The following is a 20,483-nucleotide window of genomic DNA, read 5'->3' on the forward strand; positions in this document are numbered from 1 at the left end:
CCTGAAGAAAAACAAGCATATAACATGCCATATAAGTAGCATAACGTAAACAAAGTAGTACTTTGACTTGTACTAACTGCCAAAAAAGCAACAAGAGAAGACAAATTCTGGTAATTGGCCAATGAATAACTTGTTGGAAGTTTAACTATAAAAGAATACTAAAAATAAACAGATTTTGAGAGCATTTCTGGGGCAATTAATGGGCCTTTAATATAACAATTATTAAATAAATCATGAGCAAATTATAAACTACAAAATTAATAACAACAAAATTACATATAAATAACAAAATAGTCCATGATTTCAACTTATAACACACAACCTGTTATAATTTAAAGTTTGGACCGTAATCGGCTGACAAAACACTAGCAAAACGAATATAACAATCAAATTTTTTATGTTATAATTGACATCATCAAATGCAATCTATAGCGAAAAAGAGAAAAATGGTTCAATGGAACTTTTTTAATTATGTTGTTTTTTTTAAGACAGGTTTTTACTCTATACATGGTCAACTTTTTACAAAAATGTGGCTGTAAAAGGTGGATTTAATTACTGTATTGAATTAAAGCAATATTACACATGGATATACTTTAATTATTAACCCATTACCGATTCATTTAAGGCAAAGTTTAAAGAAAAGAAAAAGAAATTCACTAAGACAACATAACTTCACAAAAATATTTAGCCACTCCCCCCCCCCCCCCCCCCCCCCCAATGTTTTCGTCAATCTGAAAAATTTCAAAATTTATTTTGGTACTATAATCTCACTATTTTGAACTTAGAACAAAGTGCTATGTCCTCTTTTTGTAACACGGCGGACTGTTTTATCACACGTTTAAATGAAATCCCTATATTTGGCCAAACATTGCAGATAAATAGGCCAAAAACTGCATCAAAATTCACCCAAAATAAATTGTGGAGTGATGCAAACACTTCTTATTATCATAAAAGGTCAATGGCTTATATAATTATGAGTTTAATGTTTTTAAAAGTTTAAGTAGCACTATGTCTCCAAAACTCATCCAAATTTACGAAAAACAAAAAAAATATTCTTCCAAGTAAAATTTTAAACAAAAACATTATAAACTAATATTACACCAGTCCTATGCAAAGCAGAGGTGGCTGGGTATATTTGGCAAGTAGTTAATTTCTAGGGATAACTAAAACAAGTTCAAAAAGGAATAAATTTATATTTAATAGTGAATGCAAAAATATTTCTGAATAAAGTTCAATTCCCAACTACATGTATTTGTTAAATAAGCTTTTAGTATTATAGTAATTTTGGTGCAATCTGGGTAAAAGTAATTATTCTTTTTAATCCATTGTCACATTATTTTTTTTTTTTTTTTGGTTGGGTTTAACGTCACACCGACACAGTATAGGTCATATAATGACTTTCCAGCTTTTCTGGTGGAGAACGACCTCAGGTGCCCTTCTGTACATTACTTCAGGCATGGACAGGCATCTGCGTAGAACGTAAGACGTATTTGCTTTAAGCTAGCACAATAAAAATAAATTATTCCGGGAAAACGCAATATGAGTACAAGTTATTAGACCCGACCTACATGTACATCAAATTTGTACACAAGTCTCCAGTCCCTAATCATGTCAAAAAACATCAGGTGAGCCCTTTAAAACTAAAATCTCTATAAAATTATGTATTATTTTTTATTAATGTCTATGTGAATTGGGCAGCAGTATTCAATAATATATTGTGTAATCATGTTAAAATCAACCAGAAAACTAAAGTGCAAATAAAAATAAAAGGCAAACTGGACCCTTCAGTCAAGATATTGTCATATACTTTAATAAAATGAGCCGTGTCACGACAAAACCAACATAATGGGTTTGCGACCAGCATGGATCCAGACCAGCCTGCCCATCTGCGCAGTATGATCAGGATCCATGCTGTTCGCTTACCAACCCTATTACATGTAGAAAAACTGATAGCGAACAGCATGGATCCTGATCAGACTGCGCGGATGCGCAGGCTGGTCTGGATCCATGCTGGTCGCAAACCCATTATGTTGGTTTTGTCATGATGCAGCTCAAATGATTGATATATTGCCTTCTAAACAACATAATGACTGGGTCAACACATAATTAATATATCATGACACCATTAAATGCTAACACCAATGTTAACTGGTCAAAACAACGACAAACGCATTGCTTCAACAAACAAGAGCCTGCCATGATGATGACCGTAGATTGCTCACCTGAGAATAATACTGCAAAACAAGAATATAGAAGCAGGTCACATGGTCATGTTAAAAAAAATTAAAGACTTCCAAACTTCCATTAATGGACGCCCTGTGTGTATCAATATTGAATCAATCATTATTTCGATAGCATGATGTACAAGGACAGCCATACTTTAGATATGCCATCCATCAAAGGCCTGCATAACTTTCTGCAGGTAACTTCTTATTTTTCCCCCTTTTAACCAACAATAAACAGTTCCAATTTCAAGGTAAGAAGAGTCCATTAAACAAATGGCAGGTGATAAATTACTGTTTTCAGAGCTGCAAATCTATACAAACAGAGATCAATAGTGAACTTTATGCACCCTATAAACTTTTAATCTTTTTAAGCCAAACTACAAATGTATGTAAGTTTTCTAATAGGTTCTAACCACCAAAAATGAATTTAAAAGAATTATACAGAACATCAATGCATATGTTTATGTATACAATACACATAGGTAACTACTTTATGATCAAACCTGAGCAAAAGGTCCACCTCTCAAGAAAAACCATGCATAAAAGATCATAATAATCACATGTTTACGTCTATACAGATATGTCTTTCAAATTTGATTTCAAAAAGACCTATTATCAACAACGACCATCTTCATGTTAATTTATTAATACTTATGAAAAAATTAATCAGTTTTAGACGACAGACAAATTTCAGCATCATACAAAACATTAGAATATTAAGCCTGCGCCGCAACAGATTCTACCCATGTGATCAGTGCAGACCATGATTTGACAGCACAAATCAATTGGTCTGCATGGTTCGCTATTCTGTCAATATATGAGCCGTGTCACGCTATCGGTTTCTCTACTTGCTATAGAGTTTGTAAGCGAACAGCATGGATCCTGATCAGACTGCGCGGATGCGCAGGCTGGTCTGGATCCATGCTGGTTGCAAACCCACTATGTTGGTTTTGTCATGGTGCGGCTCATATATTTTGTTATTTCCTAAAAACTAAAAATAAAGCCACACTGAAAGATTGACAGAGCCCATTTACAATATATAATGTTTAATTTACTTAAAATCAGTTTTACGTCACAGCGACACATAGGTAATATGACGATGTTAGATCCAGCTTTACTGGTTGAGGAAGACCTCAGATGCCCCTCAGTGCATTATTTCAGACAGGAAAGGGCACCTGAGTAGAACCACCGGCAATATTTAATGTGGTAAGGGTTAAAAACTATAAATTTGAACCTATTAATATGTAAATGAACCCAGAAAATTTCATAGAAGTTTTGAAGAAAGCATTACATAACTTTCACTTAAGATATCATATAAAACGTTCCTATTTCAAAAAATATTAATTAATTACATGTACATGTGACTACCTGAGTAAATGACATGTGGAATAAACAAAATGACATTAAATGACAGCTCTAGGAATGGCTAATTGAGCTAAAAAAATATCTTCTGAAGTTTCTATGAGGGAAATTTGCATTTATTAGTTGTATTTTTTTTCCCCTGATATTTTCTTATATTTTATGAAAATATTATTAAATATATTCAAATACTTTTAATTAACAATAACTATCAATTTCTTGCAATGACATTTTTCAGTAAAGTTGGCCCGATAAGGGTTAAAAAACATGCTCTTTTGTGCTGTTTTATGATCTCATTTTATATATGTGATTTAAATGTTATCTCTTAACTGTATGATTTTATTATTTGTATTATCATGGGCATATCTTTAGAAGAATTGAAAATTTATGTATTTTTAAAAGGTGCTAGTGAAAAATAAAAGTGTAGCTTCGGAGTAAGATATGGACTATGTACTAAAATAAATGTCTCATTTTATTTTTTTATTAATTGGATTTATTAGTTTTTCTATTGAACTACTGATAGGCATAAAAAATCAAAATTGGCGCCATAAATTATGACACTTAAATTATTTCACAAAATTAATTAACTATTTAAAGTAGAGGTGGGGAGCAAATTAGTTATATTAATACTAAAAAATAATGAAATAATAATAAATTTTTCATAAAAGTGTATCCAAGATAATCTGCCTCTTTCTTTAATGCTATGTTTGAAGTATATAGGAGGGGAACCAAAATTCTATATCTCACCCACTTTCAAACAATGTGATATATGACTTATATTTCACCAATATTTTTCAATATATATCATCGAAAACTTTTACTATAAAAGTTATTATCACTGTCATTCCTTAAACAAGTATCCAGTCAAAATTACCACTCCGGAACATGTCTAATCTAAATTCACTTAATAAAGCGGAATTTACAACCCCAATTAAACAATTAACTCCAAATTAACGATGTCATGACCGTTTAAAATGACCTCTAACATATCACTTGTAGCCAAACTAATTCAAAATAGGCCAAGGTCAATTTTTTTTTTTTTTGGTGCTTGGGTTTAGAGTCACATGCATCCAACATAGCTTACAAAATTAAAGATCATAGATACCACTGGTTCTTTTATTAGTTCATGTGCAGGTAGGATTCCTCATAATAAAACTACTTGTTGGATAGTTAATACTGAGGGCATTATTCAAGTTTTCATATTATGTCATCACACATCCATTTCAATATTCAATATACATGTAAAATCATTCAATCATGATGCAATGTTTACAACAAGTTGACAAGGAATGTTTGAATACCACTATTGCCAAGAAGCTAACCAGCTAGCATACTGAGAGGGAAGTGGCCATATTAAAGTGCATGCATTGATAATAAATGTTAGATACTTAATAGGTAACTTGGGGGTCTACTGAGGCTGAAAAATTCATCATGGAACAGGCACCAATGAGGGTAGCAAAATTTTTCAACAAAGGGTATTAAATGCATATATTCCAGAGGGTGTTTGGCAGGTTTCAAGCTTTCAAGAGGGGGTCATGAATAAAATCTGTGCCGATTTACATTAGTTTTTGCATTTTTTTTACTTAAATAAACATAAATTGATATCCAAATCTAGCCAGGGGCGGGTCATGACCACCTTACCCTCTCCCACCCCCACCCCTTTCTGGATCCACCCATATTTAAGATTAGTATGACACAACTATGAAGCAATTGAGATCTATTTCACTAAGTAATAATGAGACCCTGATATCAATACTATTTGACAGTCACATTGACACAGAGTGGACCTAGATTAACCTTGATTTACATACTTCGTATCAACAAAATACAGTTGAGGAATATACAGGCCTATCTTTTAATTCTGAGACAGTGAATTTCTTGAAAGAGGTAATCTCTTGGCAGTCTGTTTAATTTGAAAACAAAATTAATAGAATTGTTGAAACTGTTTCAAAAAAGGTAATTTAACTTATGTTAAATAAAGTTCAAAGGTTTTAATGTAAACTTATTATGAATGTTCATGTCTAAACTAAGGACTTTCTTGACTAGTCAATTAAGACTTGTAAAGGAACGAAATAAATTTTGGACGGCACTGTCTTTCAACGTTAGACAGTAATGAAAAGTCTGTAAAATCGTCATCCGTTCATCAAAATTAATTACTGTAGGCTACCCTTGGACTAACATAGAAAACATAGCCTTGGCCTAAGTAGGGCTTGAATCCATTGGTTGGGAGGCACCACAGCCCCTATGATATCAATTCCCTTGCATTTCAAGCACTTCAATCATTTCCTCCCTTACCATTTTTATATCAGAAAATTAAAATATCCAGTGGAATTTTTTTATTCATGTTAAAATGAATTTTGTTATTTTTTTTTTTTGTATTTAAACAAGATTTGTGATTTTTGTCATAAGTGCCTTAAAATATTTATTTGTGTTAAAAGTTTTAAAGTTTCTTCAAAGTGACAAAGCGAATCAAGCAGCTCACAGGGTCCTGACCTAGTCTGTCAAAATATAATGACATGCCAAAGCTAGAGTCTGTGATATTTTCCTTCTGGGTCAGAATCTCGCTTTTGAGGTAAGATATTGCCCAGACACAAAATAGCACAATATCTTGTCGCGCAGTATAATGATTAGGTCCTGTCCCCAAAGAGTTTGTGGAGAGACATATAATGGTATATATATATATTATATACAGTCTCTGTTGCTACCATCAAAACTTTCAGCATCCATCCTATTACAGTACACTTTAAAAATCAATTCCTCCCCATCAGGTCAGTATCCACCTATGAAACAATCAACTGACTTAAAATAAACTGGTGAACGATTTTTTAAAAAATATCAATTTTAATAACAGATGGATAATCTAACAACTACCCTGCACGTTCAGCAATATTCAACCGTAAACAATGTTGTAGAACATCGAGTACCACTAAATCAACTCTAATCAGCTGACATCGTAGATAAACATCTAAAAGTGAAATAAACATCAAAACTTTCAGTAAAACTTTTGCAAACTTTTAAAGACTATAATTACGTGATAGATAATGGGTAAACAAACGTGAAAACTTTACTATAAGTTTATGTAGGGTATAAAAATAAGATAAGGGAACTAAAACTTACAAGAAAACACAAAATAAAATATCCTAGACGATTTCCGTCAAGCGAATATGTCACCTGTCATTAACCTGTTGGCCTAGATTGACAGACAACCGGAGAGTTGAAAAGGTACGCAACTCTGACTGAAAAAAAGGCCAAACAAATTTATACTACTTTCATTTCGTTTTTTGTCCTACTTCTTTAAGTGTCATTATGACGCGTTTAATTTCGTTTTTCGCGGTCTAGGAATGGTAATTAAAATTCAGGAAAACATCTTTTTGGTATTTTATACCTATTTACTTCTGTACATTAATGTCATCAAATAAAAATGTACAGAAAGAAATAGTAGATCAATTTAAAATGGATCCATTTTAAACGATTTTAATTATCTTAAATTACTGAATATAATATTTAATATTATTTAATTCATCGTAATAAAAACTGAGTTGTAATAGCTTTACAATATATGTAACTTCAGGAACTTGCCCTGATAACTTCTGAGAATAACAATTAATTATCAATGTTGTTATTTAGCTACAAGTTATTTATTTTTTTACATTCCTTCTGTGATGGTTTTGTTTTGGCGCCAAAATATCGCGGGGTTTCTTCATCTCGCATTGCAGACCGTGGAATTTCTGCGGGAAATTTACCTGACCACCAGTCGAGACTTTCACAGAGGCTTTGGTAATCTGAGAGGTGGCGTGTTTTACAATTTAGTGATTACTAACCAATATACAAACAATAACTAAGTTTGTTACATTTTTTTCAGCTCCAAGAGCTTATAAATTAAATGATCTACACTCTTTCTATATATAAGTAGTACATCGGTTCAGTCCTCGTATGAACGAACTTATTTAATCATTTAATTATAATGCGAAAAATAAAGTTATCAAGAACTATTAATACCTGTAAGTATGGACCTAATCGTATACTTCCTAGAAATTTTAAAAGATTTTCGCTCAAAACGCTTAAGTAAGTCCACTTACAAGAAGGGCATGCGACAGCCTTGAAACAACCCTTAAATTAGCTTTCTGGCATCGATCAGAAAGCCATTGCAAACGGATTCGTCCAGATTCTAGAGTACCCCAGTACCCAGGTACCAAGAATAAGATGTTTGTTTTTGTTATAATTAATTGTTTTTATTAATCTTTTTGTTCGGCGACCAGTTCGTTTTTTTTATGATCCAAACACTAGTAAAAATTATGTAAAAAATGTGAATAATGATCTCTTTAGGAAAACTAGCAAAATGCCAAAACCCCTCTAGAATATTCATTACCCATTTCAAAACCTTCCTACCCTATCCCCTCTGGAAAAAATCCTAGATCTACTCCCATATTACAGAAATATTTAGATATAGCTCTGCGTAATAATTAACAAAAAAAATCAATTATCCAAAATAAAAAGGATTTTTTTGTCCATCATACTTATATTATTGTGAAATGTAGAAAGGAAAGTACGGAAACCATCTGTTGTTATATTGCTAAAAACAAGGAATCAATATAGTTCCGCTAATGTGTGACGGTGTCATAGAAATATAGATAATAGGTGATAAATTATGATGTATCAGCAATATTTTGAAGCCATAAAACGCTTCAAATTACCATCACACGTCCAAATGTCCACAATTATTACATCGCAGTACTTGCGGTGCGTTTACGAATGATACAGCCCGCCGTCTGACTTGTTGACATCAATTTCTGTGTGATTGAAATACAAATCTTATTGTTGGGATACATCATGTTCTAACAATGAGTGAATGTGTTTGCTAAAATCATATAGTGGTTGTTATGACACGATACTAGTGTTTGTTAGTACAGGAAATTGAGGAAGCGAAAATTCAAGTCATGACTTCAAGTTGAAAGATTAATTTATGATCGAGCTTAAATAAATAAATAAATAGATAGATTAATAATAATAATAATAATAATAATAATAATAATAATAATAATAATAATAATAATAATAATAATAATAATAATAATAAAAACAATAACAATACTAAATTAAACGATCTATTTATAAAGAAACGAAGAATTATTTAGGCTTAATTGTTTCGTGCTTTAAGACGATGGCGGGCTGGTATAAGTCGTATGAACCATGGACCTTTTTCACCGGTTTGAATACTCAAGTGTCCATTAAATATAACCATACACATTCATACATTCTTTAAACACTAAGATTATTCAAAACAAAGCAATCAAATGAAAATTGTAGACTCGATCCTTCATATTTAGTTATAGAGTTGTTTGGAACACCCTTGTTCTTCATATTTAGTTATAAGGACTGGTATTTCTATTCATATCTGGCGTTAATTTATATTGTTTTGGATCATCCCTGTCCTTCATATTTAGTTGTAAGGTTTATTGTTTTGACCATTTAATCATAAGATTCTCATATCCTTTATATATTTCTGACCGTGAAAATTTCCATGTCCTTAATCTTTTTAATAAAAACTTTTGTTTGGAGCACGCTGGATTAAAATTTTTTATCCCAACGTTTTAAGTCAAGGGAAGCAACTTATAATACGTTTCTGTAATCATTTCTTTCTTGTGGCAATATACGGACAATACAACTCAACGTGCAGATTAAGTAAAATCTAATATAGAATTATCTACAAAGGAACACCTTAATCTGTTTCATTTAAAAGTTATCAACATAGCCTACTAGCGGCTACTGAATCTACGAATGTGACCAGTGCAGACCAAGGTCAGCCGGTCATGGTTTGCACCCAATCGCAACTGTTCGGCCCTTTCCGTCAGTCTTCGGATATCATTGGGTTTGCAATGTTCGCATTCAGGCACTACTTAATTTGAAAGTTTCCCCGAAACTGATGAATTGTTATAATTTACAAAAGTTAAGCTTATAATAAAACTATACATGGACAGTTGCAAATTATAAATAAATGACTGTTAACTTTCTTAGAAGTTATCACGTATTGGCATAACATTTATTGTTTATTCGTTTATCGTTAAAGTACTAATCCATTTTTCGTTTCATTCGTTATTTCGTTTCATTTATTATTTCGTTTCTTTTATCAATTCGTTTCATTTATTGTTTTATTTCGTGTATATCGTTTTGTTTAGTTTATAGCATCGTTTCATTTTATTATTTCGTTTCGTTTAGAATCATTTAATCTATCGGATCATCTCGGCTATTTCGATGTCCTTATCCGAAGTTTGACGGAAATGGCCGAGAAAATGCGATTGTCATTTTATATTCATATCATTTCGTTTAAATGGTTTCGTTTCATTTATCGTTTCGTTTTAATAATAATTTGAGCGTCTGCAATAATGACTTGACATAGCCGCTAGCGAAATCAACTTAATTTGTCCGGCCAGACTGTACACAATTTTTCAATATTTTGAAATTGAAGTCCTTAAAATAATAATGGGCTGCTCTATATATAGTTATTAAGTGGGACAAATATATTTATTAGTCTATTACACAATTTTAGCCCCACTGCATGAGCGGTTTTCCCGCGGGTAAAGTAATTGATTCGAATGACATGAAAAAGGTCGTAATAAAATAATTTGAGCATTCTAAACAGAATATTAAAATTATATCCGATTATTCCATTTTTTCACTTCATACATTCATGCCTCCCTGTCAAAATTAGTCAAAAGCACCAAAAACTTAATAAAGGTAATTTAGATACATAAAATTGATTTAAACATTGTGTTTTATGTGTTGAAGTTCTTTCCGTCAGTCTGTACGTTAAGTCGTTAATATCTTTATTTCCCTAGTATTCTGAACACCTTGCAAAACGCCGAACATTGCTGTTCGGAAACAGAAACACCTGACTTCGTTGCTTGCGCGACAGTGACGCCCTCAGTTTGCGCATCTTGATTATTTATTAGTATAAAAAACGTGTAAAAATCGTTTGATTTATAGAGGCATTTGTTTTCATAGCAATTTTTACTGAAAACCCGCGATATGGACAATGTTGTTTTATGATGGTGTTGAATTGTACTTATTCAAAAAACTTACAATGTATTCAAGCGTATTCAAAAACTTAAAGATCCTGTAACACATATTTTTCATGGTTTTATATCATAATAAGGTGCTCAAATTAAGATTTATCAATATTGTAAGTTCAAAAAAGCATTATTTATAAAGATATTACCGAATTTAACATTTCATGTAAATAAAGGGAGGTAATAAAAATTATTTTCTATGAAGTCTAAATAAGAAATGAATGCATATATTTAAATGATTACATATAATATGTACAAATATTTGCAATACATATTTGACATATTCTTCGATGTTTGAAAATTGTTTTATAAGCATAATTACATACATATATATAATTGCACTTAAGTGTGGTATACAACCTCAATTACAACATACAGGATCTTTAATAAGGGTAATTTAGATTCATAAAATTATTTTAAAACATTGTGTATTATGCGTTGAAGTTAATGTCTTTATTTCCGTTTGTCTTTACGACAATTCATACGTATGTTTGTTCCCACCTTGTAAAACACCGAACATTGCTGAAATTAAACGAAAACAACTGGGTTCGTTGCTAACGCGACAGTGACGCCCTAAGTTTGCGCATCTTAATTTTTTATTATTTTAAAAAAACGTGTAAAATCGTCTGATTTACAGAGGCATTGGTTTATGTTTCACAGCAGTTTTACTGAAACCTGTGATATGGACAATGTTATTTTATGATAGTGTTGAATCGTATTTAATTACAGAAGCGTATCCCTGGCGATGATCAAATGAGCGTCAACATGATATTACAATTATAATAAAAGAGTGGCAGTAGAATCACGTCACGAAGTTTGTGGTGATTTTACCATCATCACTTAAAGCTAAGAGTTTCAACATGTATAACTATTTCAACAAGTTTCAGCCTTTTTCGTTATTCTTCAGTAAAGGACTTTGAACAGCAATTGCTTCAACATTTTCCGTCATTCTTCGGTTAAAGACCTCAATACCAATTTCAACATATGGGCCCTTTCTGTTATACTTTGGAACTCGAACATCAATTGCAACGTTTCGGCCTTTTCCGTTATGATTCGGAAAAAAAACAACTGCTTTACCATCATTGCCCGACCTGTCTGCTCTTAATCTAGTGAATTTTAATAAAAGTACCCAGATATGCATGCAATTAAGAAAAAAAAGTAATTGATGACAAAAATAACAACAACATGCAAACAACCAAACACACGTTAATATGACTGATGGAAACTGACCTTTGTACCGATGCTGTCGGTTGTGGATTCGAACTTGTAAGTAGCACCGCCAGAAGAAACCGCATTGAAATCCGTCATACGTTTAGACCTAGAGGAAGAGGTGTGGGATGTTTCAGTAGTCTCGGCTCGAACCAATGTAGTCCCCGTGATGACAGTAGCACTGTGTGACGCACGGGGTGAGTTTGAGCCGTCGGAATCGCGGCAGTATACCACGCCGGTCTGGTTGACATGTATACTGGGGGTGCATCCCATGACTCTATTCCGGCAACAGCACGTGAATAAATCCGTCTTGAAATTTGAGTGATCAGCAAATGTAATTAGATTTTATTCCGAGACAGATGTGATTTTATTCCGGTGATATTTTGTACGACAAAACACATTAACAAACGCCATTAAGGAAATGTAATTAAACTTTTTGATTTAATAAATCTTGATAAGTTTGATCACATTTATCTTCACTAGGTACGTCAAGAATACAAACTGAATAAATCCATAAGTTTTATTCCGAGAAGGATTTTGAATAACACAGGCTTAAATAAAAAACTTCAATGCAAAAAAAAATGTGTGGATATTTTAGAAGAAAATTTCCCAACTTGTGCTCTCCGAATAACAGGCATATAACGAATGCTAGTTTCAAAATGCAAATTTAAATTTTGTAGTTTTCTATCCAAACTAAAAAATTAAATCTGTCAAGGGTGTAGGTTTTTGTCGAAACAGTAAAAACGTCTAGACTTCAATGAATGTGTGTTACATTTAATTCAATTTTAAAAAAGAAAAAAAAAACACAATATAAATTCCTGGAAAGTGTGTCAATGAAATACGGTCTGCCCGAAGTGTAAGTATATATCATGTTTTGGTCGCAAGATTTCACGTGCAAATTAGATGTACATACATTATGCCGTGCACTCATAACAATTAGTTTAGTTCAACAAACTCCAGTATAAAAGTGTTATTCCATTTATAAAAGAAGAATTATCTCCTAGTTAACACATCATTTGTTCACAAATACTTCATGTAGATTAGAGATAAGATTTTATATTCATTATATATCCTGCACTTGCTAAAACAGCGTTTTAACTTGAACGATATATTGTTCCTTCTTAATCCTTTTCACAATTAATCACCAATTAAATGACATTCCTGTACGTAAATTGTACGTATTTTAATTCCGCATATGTAATGTAAGTTTTTATAACGTTTCGGCCTCAATAAAAGCCAATTAGCTACAGTCGGCGAATATATTGATGGACAAACAAGCACAAATTAAAATGACATCTGCTATATATGAAGCATTTTATTTGTACCACAATCTCGATTTAATACAGCAATTCACTTATAAATCCAATAAAAGAGGCATTTTTCCTCTCAATTTGAATGTCACAATTATTATCCGACAAGAAGACAGTTCCCGAACATTATTCCACCCTATACTGTTTATTATTTTCGATACTTTCACGCTAGAATCAGAGTCATTCATTCATTCATATTTTGGCATCATATATCAATATAATATGTACCATGTAAATAAAAAGGTGTTAGCCTATCAGAAAATTACATTGTCATAAAAAACTACCGGTTTCGGAGACAAAATGCACAGAGCTTCTATTCATTATAATGGTTTTAAGAATAATTAATTATGGTGACATGGGAAAATATTATGAACAGCTTGCCATACAGTCACATAACCTGGACAGCCGTCGTAAAAAGGCCTCTAGGGCAAGAAAGCGTACTTAATATTAGACTTTGACTGCATTTAATAATTTATGTTGACTTTTAACCTATATTTTTCATGCATTAGTACCGTATTATAAAAGAGACGCTGTGAAGAAAACGTATAAAATTCGGACATGTTTTCTTTCGGATATCAGTGATAAGTTAAACAATCCCAATTATAGCTTAGATATATAAACATACGTGTCCATTGTCAATTCTATATAGGACATAAACGACGGTCGCCTAGGAAACGTAAATGTATTGTATTGAACTTTTTTTCTATGAAAATTTATTTCTAAATATAGCCAAGGACGGAAAATAATAGCACTTCTTTTTTCAAACTATTCTTTGATTTCGTTCTGTTCGTATCTATATTGGGTTGATATTGTATTAACGATGTAATTGTGTCTAATAAAACGATTTGTATGGATCCAATATAACAATGTAATTGGATCAAATAAAACTATAACTGTAGAACTCATGGTATTTACGAATATAATATGTACGTTTTAGTCGCGGATTTCATTTATAATTATACATTAGGCCCATATTTTATAAATCATATTACTGTTTTGCAAGAAACTAAGCGGCAAAATAAAGTTTGCATCTCTTGTCATTCAAAGCGTTTTTTCTCAAATGAATGAATGAATGCCTTGCTTTTTATCTAAAATAGTCCACTTTATGATACATTGTATTAGATAAAATAAAAAAGACGTGGCTTTCATGTGACGACTTTATAGGAAAGGATATCCAAAAAACAAATTGATTGATTGATTGATTGATTGATTGATTGATTGATTGATTGATTCTTATTGTTTGTAACTTTATTTGTTTGTTCTTTCGATCGTTTCCTACCATCTCAGAAAGCAAAATCTGCTAGTCATAATCCATTCCCCGCTCAAAAGTTGATGCGATTTCAAAATTGGACACTTTAGAGTTAAAATAAGGAAAGTGAAAGCATATTTATATGAGATGTGAGTGTTTACATAGAAACATTCAGTAAATTATCAACGCTTAGATATCTTAGAATAACAATATGTTTGTTGCTTGTATTTTATATGAACATATGGCGAGTATTTGATAACGAATGACAAATCAATACAACTACAAAAGACGGACTTTTCCCAGCTATTCATGATCACACGACATCTTACGCTGTTTTGTTTTTGTTTAAAATAATTATGGCTCTTGTATGTGTTAAAGTGCCTTGTAGAGGAAAAGCATATAGAAACAGCGTATCACGTGATACAGTTCAATGAAGTGTTTCACGAGAGTTGAGGGTTTACATGGTTTAGGACAACATTGCTCAAGATCTCACGATTTTACACCGCCCCCACCCCCACGCCCCATCCTCAATCCCCCTACCGCTAATCAAATATAAGTGAAATTGACAAAATAACACCGCTAGTTCTAGTCAGTTTTGTTACGTATAATTACTTAATATTTTACAGATAGTATTGCGTATTCAACAGGCACGAGAAACCATTTTTAATTGACCACGTAATTTTGCATAACCATTTAAAGTTTCTTCGGACTATTAAAGTGAATCTACAATGGGCACATTTTGCGTAATTATTTCAAATATTCATAAAAACAATAGAAATGTATCATTTGGATATTCTTATGAAATGTTGTTTGAAAAAAATGTCGATAAAGTTCTATTGAATGAGCATTTATATGATGAATAATAATATTTTGTCCTAGAACGTTTTATTATCCGGTATATAAATATATATGAAATATCCCATCATCTACAACGTTTTATTATCAGGTATATAAATATATGAAATATCCCATCATGTACTCGTATCTCACACTTGCCAACAACTTACATACATGTATAATTATTTCAGGGTGTGCTGTTATGTCTAATACTAAATACTATCAAAGTTATTAGGCTCTCTTAATAGAATAAATACACCGTAATTAATTAAATAAATTAATTATTCATGCAATAATTATTATTCATGCTTTATTAATGCCTGCAGTAAACTGTCATGGATATATGCCGATTTTTTTTTTCTACACACACACACCACAATAACCTTAGAACGAATGTGTAAATTTCAAACCACGACAGTCATTGCAAAATATATTGCATTCTGGTCAGAATAATTAAAGTTTCGTTAACCTTAATCTGCCGAGCTTTCTTATTTGGGCTTGTACGGTTTAAATTTTGTAGAACTGTCCATTATCAATTTTGGGGGTATCAAGATGGTCAGCCAATGGTATAGATCCTAGTCAGACTGCATGGTCTGGTACAATACTGTTTGAAAAAGTCTAATCTCTTCCGGTTGCAACAAAATTTGTCACTATAGTATGTGTGCATTCCTGTGTTGATGAAATAAACAAATGTAATACAGATAGAAAAAATGTTTTAAAATATTAATTTTACTATTAAAAGAATGTTATACAGGTGTTAATTTAATAATGTAAAGTTAAATAACTGTCGTTTTATACTTTGGATATTTCAAATCCGGTACAAACACCTTATTTTAACATTTTATGGTTATACTTGCACAGGGATCTGGAAACAAGAAGTATCTTTAAAAAAAAAGATAATCGGCCGGAGTAAAACAGTTACCTTGCAGATGTTCGTTCTTAGTTTTCCATGCGAAAGTCTTACATAAAATAAACAGTTCTATAGAAAATGTAACGAGATCTGAATGCAGTGTGTAAAATGTTTTGTGGGAGGAAGTATTATTGTTAAACAGAACTTAAATATCTGAGCAATTTAACTAGAAAGTTAACTATCCTGTACATCTTACTTTAGAACTATCCTTCATATTTTATTTTATATTGGCAAGAACTATCCTTTACATTTTAGTTTAGAACTATCTTAGAATGACAAGAACTATCCCTTACATTTTATTTTAGAATAGTCAATGACATTCACAGATTTCATTTTGTAATTTTAAAATGGCCAATGAAAACTGTGCTTAAATTCAGTTCAAGTCAAGGCCTTCGTCCGGAAAAAAATGCATTAGCCCCACACTTGTGTTTGTATTTGATTTTATTTATACTCGCCACCGGTTGCCCATATGGGCGAGTCCTCCAGAAGAGTGTTAGTCATTTTACATTTTGGAGGATAGTGCAAGATACAGATACAGAAAGATGCCCCAATTCCAGCAGATTCTCATGGTTTTTTCACGTGCCAAGTGTTTAAGCACTCATACACGGGACCTCGATTTAAAGTCTAATCCGAAAGACTGAATAGTAATTTTAGTTGGCCAGCCCGGGAATCGACCCCACAATATCGAGATTACAAGTCTCGCGCTCCAACCAATTGAGCTATGTGGTCTGGGGCTCCACTCTTTACTAGACATACAGTTATATATAGTTTGACCATTTCTACCCGAACACCGCTTGCCCTAAGCCAATCAGAATGAGGAAAATAATATCATATGGTAACAAAATGGACGACAAAATACCTCACAACAAAAAAGTCGAGCTAACAGATCTTCTTGTTTCGTAATGCTATAGCACGAGAGTGATTTGTTTTTATTATCTATTTAAATTACCGGGGCGTCATAAGGTCAGACCACAGTCAGCCATTTTCTTTGGCGCCCTGAATTGCAAAATATTGAAAAATGCGCAAAGCGCATGTGTGCGCAATTTTTATGCAAGAATATAGCTTAGTACCCTTTCAGAATATATTATTAAAGTTTAACATTCTTTATGATTGACGTAATGCGTGCATCATTTGTTTCTATTTCATAATAACTTTGTTTCTTTTTTGTTTAATTTACATAATTATTAGTTATATTCTTACAACTATACTGCATTAACACACAAAAGAACATTAACATTTTTGGAATTATTTACTGAAATACTTTGCACACGTTGTGCACTATATATCTGTGACCTAAACAGATTTCCCTAAAATAATAGTATTTTATCTTTTATAAATACGCAATTTTATGACACTGTAGAGTGTTTGGGTTTGTTAACCCTCGCCACCGGAAAGAGACCATACAGGCAAGCTTTTTTATGAAACACAGATGAAAGGGACGCTTATAATTTAATTAATAAAATGCTATATATAAACTACCACAAGATGGAATCACAGAATAAAATCGTTTGTTAGACTTTGAAAGAGCATGTCGCAAGGAAACCAGAAGATTGTAACTGTCGTCCGATGATCGCGTGAGAGATGCGTGTGTGACAAAATGAAATTCGTTATCGATTTGTAATTCATATATTAAATTAGAGTAATTTGGCTTTTAATGGACTCGGATTGTAATAAAATTTGTTAGGAAGACACGAAATGTCTATTTTAGCGAAAATTCATTTACGCGAAAATGTCGGTAACAAAATACATGTATCTAAAAGCTGTTTTTAGAGGTCTAATTAACACTTGTTTACCTAGTTAATATAATACTCATCATTTCACAAAATAGCAATAAAATTTGTGAATGATAATTGTGGCGTAAATTAAGAAAATTATTTTTATGAGTCAACCATTTACGACAGTGGTATTACATAATACATAATAATGGTCGTCTTCATAATTTTAGGGACCTTTTGATTCAATAGTTCCAAAACCAATCGTAACAAAATTTCGGTTTGGAGTCGCTACAATTAGACAAGATAATAAGTCGTGGTCACGATATCTAATCTTGAGGCCACAAGATAATAAGTCGTGGCCTCAAGATAATAACTCGTGGCCACGATATAATATCTTGAGGCCACAAGGTTATAATTGAGGCCACAAGATAATAAGTCATGGCCACAAGGTAATAAGTCGTGACCACGAAATAAAATAAAACTGCAAATGTCACCTCTATGCCACCGTATATATGTTATAATTCCAATCGTTCTTTCCCCACTGTTGTCACGGAAATGTCAAATTAAAACACAAATACAAATGGATATATGGATTGACGTACAAAGGAGAAAACCTTTGACGTGTTTCCAATCTTAAAAAAAGAAACAATTTCCAAGATGGAAGGACATTTGAGAAGTAAGACTGAAAAGTATCACTCATTAAGATGAAACAAATTGCACGTTTTTCTCGCGATCTCTGGAGGACGATATCTATTAAGAGAATTGTTTCTTTATATAAATGTGTTTGCGAGAAAAAAATATAAGTCAAAGAAACAAGTATAAACGAAAAGTTCGATAAATAATTATACATGTATATATATATGGAAGTATTTATACTAAAAAATGTCACCATCTCATTTTATGCATTCATTATTATCATCATCAAAATGACCACCACCATCATCGTCGTCTATTTTATAAATCTATTCGATATGATATAATTATGCTATGAGAATTATGATATGTACATATATTCCCACTTATTATGGTATATATCAGAAGACTATTATATATCTTTGCAATCAGTCCGGGGATTAAGATAATATATACCTGCATGTACTAGTGTATATAAGAAGGCTATTGTACATGTATATCAGTACAATATGATATATATCAGTCCGGGGATTATGATAATGTATACCTGCATGTACTGGTGTATATAAGAAGGCTATTGTACATGTATATCAGTACAATATGATATATATCAATCGTCGTCGTCGTCTATTTTATAAATCTATTCGATATGATATATGCAATGAGAATTATGATACATATATTCCCACTTATTATGGTATACATATCAGAAGACTATTATATATCAGTGCAATCAGTCCGGGGATTAAGATAATATATACCTGCATGTACTAGTGTATATAAGAAGGCTATTGTACATGTATATCAGTACAATATGATATATATCAGTCCGGGGATTAAGATAATATATACCTGCATGTACTAGTGTATATAAGAAGGCTATTGTACATGTATATCAGTACAATATGATATATATCGGTCCGGGGATTATGATAATATATACCTGCATGTACTGGTGAACATAAGAAGGCTATTGTACATGTATATCAGTACAATGTGGTATATATCAGTCCGGGGATTATGAAAATATATACCTGCATGTACTGGTATAAAAGTACATGTATTATATATCGGGTGATAAACTTTGCTTATTACTAGAATCCCAGCCTTCTCTAAAGTTCCAAATATTTCAGAAATCTGATTAACTTTATGCTATTATTGTGCTTACCATGCTTATATCAACTTCAGAAATAGATAAACCTTTTATATACAAATAAATGGCCTAGATTTGTTATAGATTTTTCCCCGGCTAATTATTTCTCTTCATATTGGATGATGCTGGTAAATTGTTGTATATGTCTAATTACAAACAATTTCTGACGAATAATAAAGCTTATTGACGTCAAAGTGGTAGACCTTATGGCAATCAAAGTGGTTGACCTTATTGCAATCGCAACTTTTTGTACTTTTCTGTTAAAATTCGAATAAGGACTATGGATTATATGGTAAAGGGTTATCGATGAGATGTAACATTTAAAAGTCTTTCTTTCGCAAAGTTGTCGGTTACGATTGAGATTACGTATGTCGAGACGCCAGTAAAAGATAAATGCGCACTTGCCGGAAGTGCTCGTCTGCTAAAGTCTAAACCTTCAGGTCTGTTACTACATGTATTACACGGAAAAACTCATACTTAATGTTAATTATTGGTGCGCAGTCTTTATCGAAGAATACACCTATAATGATTAATAGTTCTTCTTTGAAATTAGTTTCAGCAAAATAGAGGAACAGTTTCCCTAATTAAAGACTTTGGGAAAAAGGAAACAAAACAGCAATTGAGATATATATGCTTTGTCTGAGTATGAAAGTATATATGCACCGAAAAAGCAATCCATATTTATTTGTTGTCTTTTTTCCATTTTAAATGAGTGAATACGGTTGTTTTCTAATATTGACCTTTTTAAAGTACGCTTATCCTATACTAACACAGAAGTTCATGGACGGTAGTGGTAAGTGCATGCTAAATAAATAA

At 32.1% G+C, this 20,483-nt stretch overlaps 1 protein-coding gene across 4 annotated transcripts in view; it reads right to left on the minus strand.

The window, feature by feature from the left end:
- LOC132759467 (high affinity cAMP-specific and IBMX-insensitive 3',5'-cyclic phosphodiesterase 8B-like) overlaps window positions 1-20,483 on the minus strand; it is a 126,511-nt gene that overhangs the window by 85,123 nt on the left and 20,905 nt on the right. Inside the window, exon 2 of one of the 4 annotated variants that reach the window (XM_060751230.1) lies at window positions 11,882-13,338. The exons of 1 other annotated variant lie outside the window; for it this stretch is intronic. In XM_060751230.1, the coding sequence (XP_060607213.1) occupies window positions 11,882-12,133 (252 nt within the window). In that variant the 5' untranslated portion in view covers window positions 12,134-13,338. Of the gene's footprint in view, window positions 1-6,701; window positions 6,805-11,881; window positions 13,339-20,483 lie in introns of those variants that run through there. 2 more of the 4 variants (XM_060751233.1, XM_060751235.1) reach the window with 2 other exon arrangements.

This window comes from Ruditapes philippinarum, unplaced genomic scaffold, assembly GCF_026571515.1.
Source record: "Ruditapes philippinarum isolate M1 unplaced genomic scaffold, ASM2657151v2 ctg93_1_1_1_1, whole genome shotgun sequence".
NCBI lineage: Eukaryota > Metazoa > Mollusca > Bivalvia > Venerida > Veneridae > Ruditapes > Ruditapes philippinarum.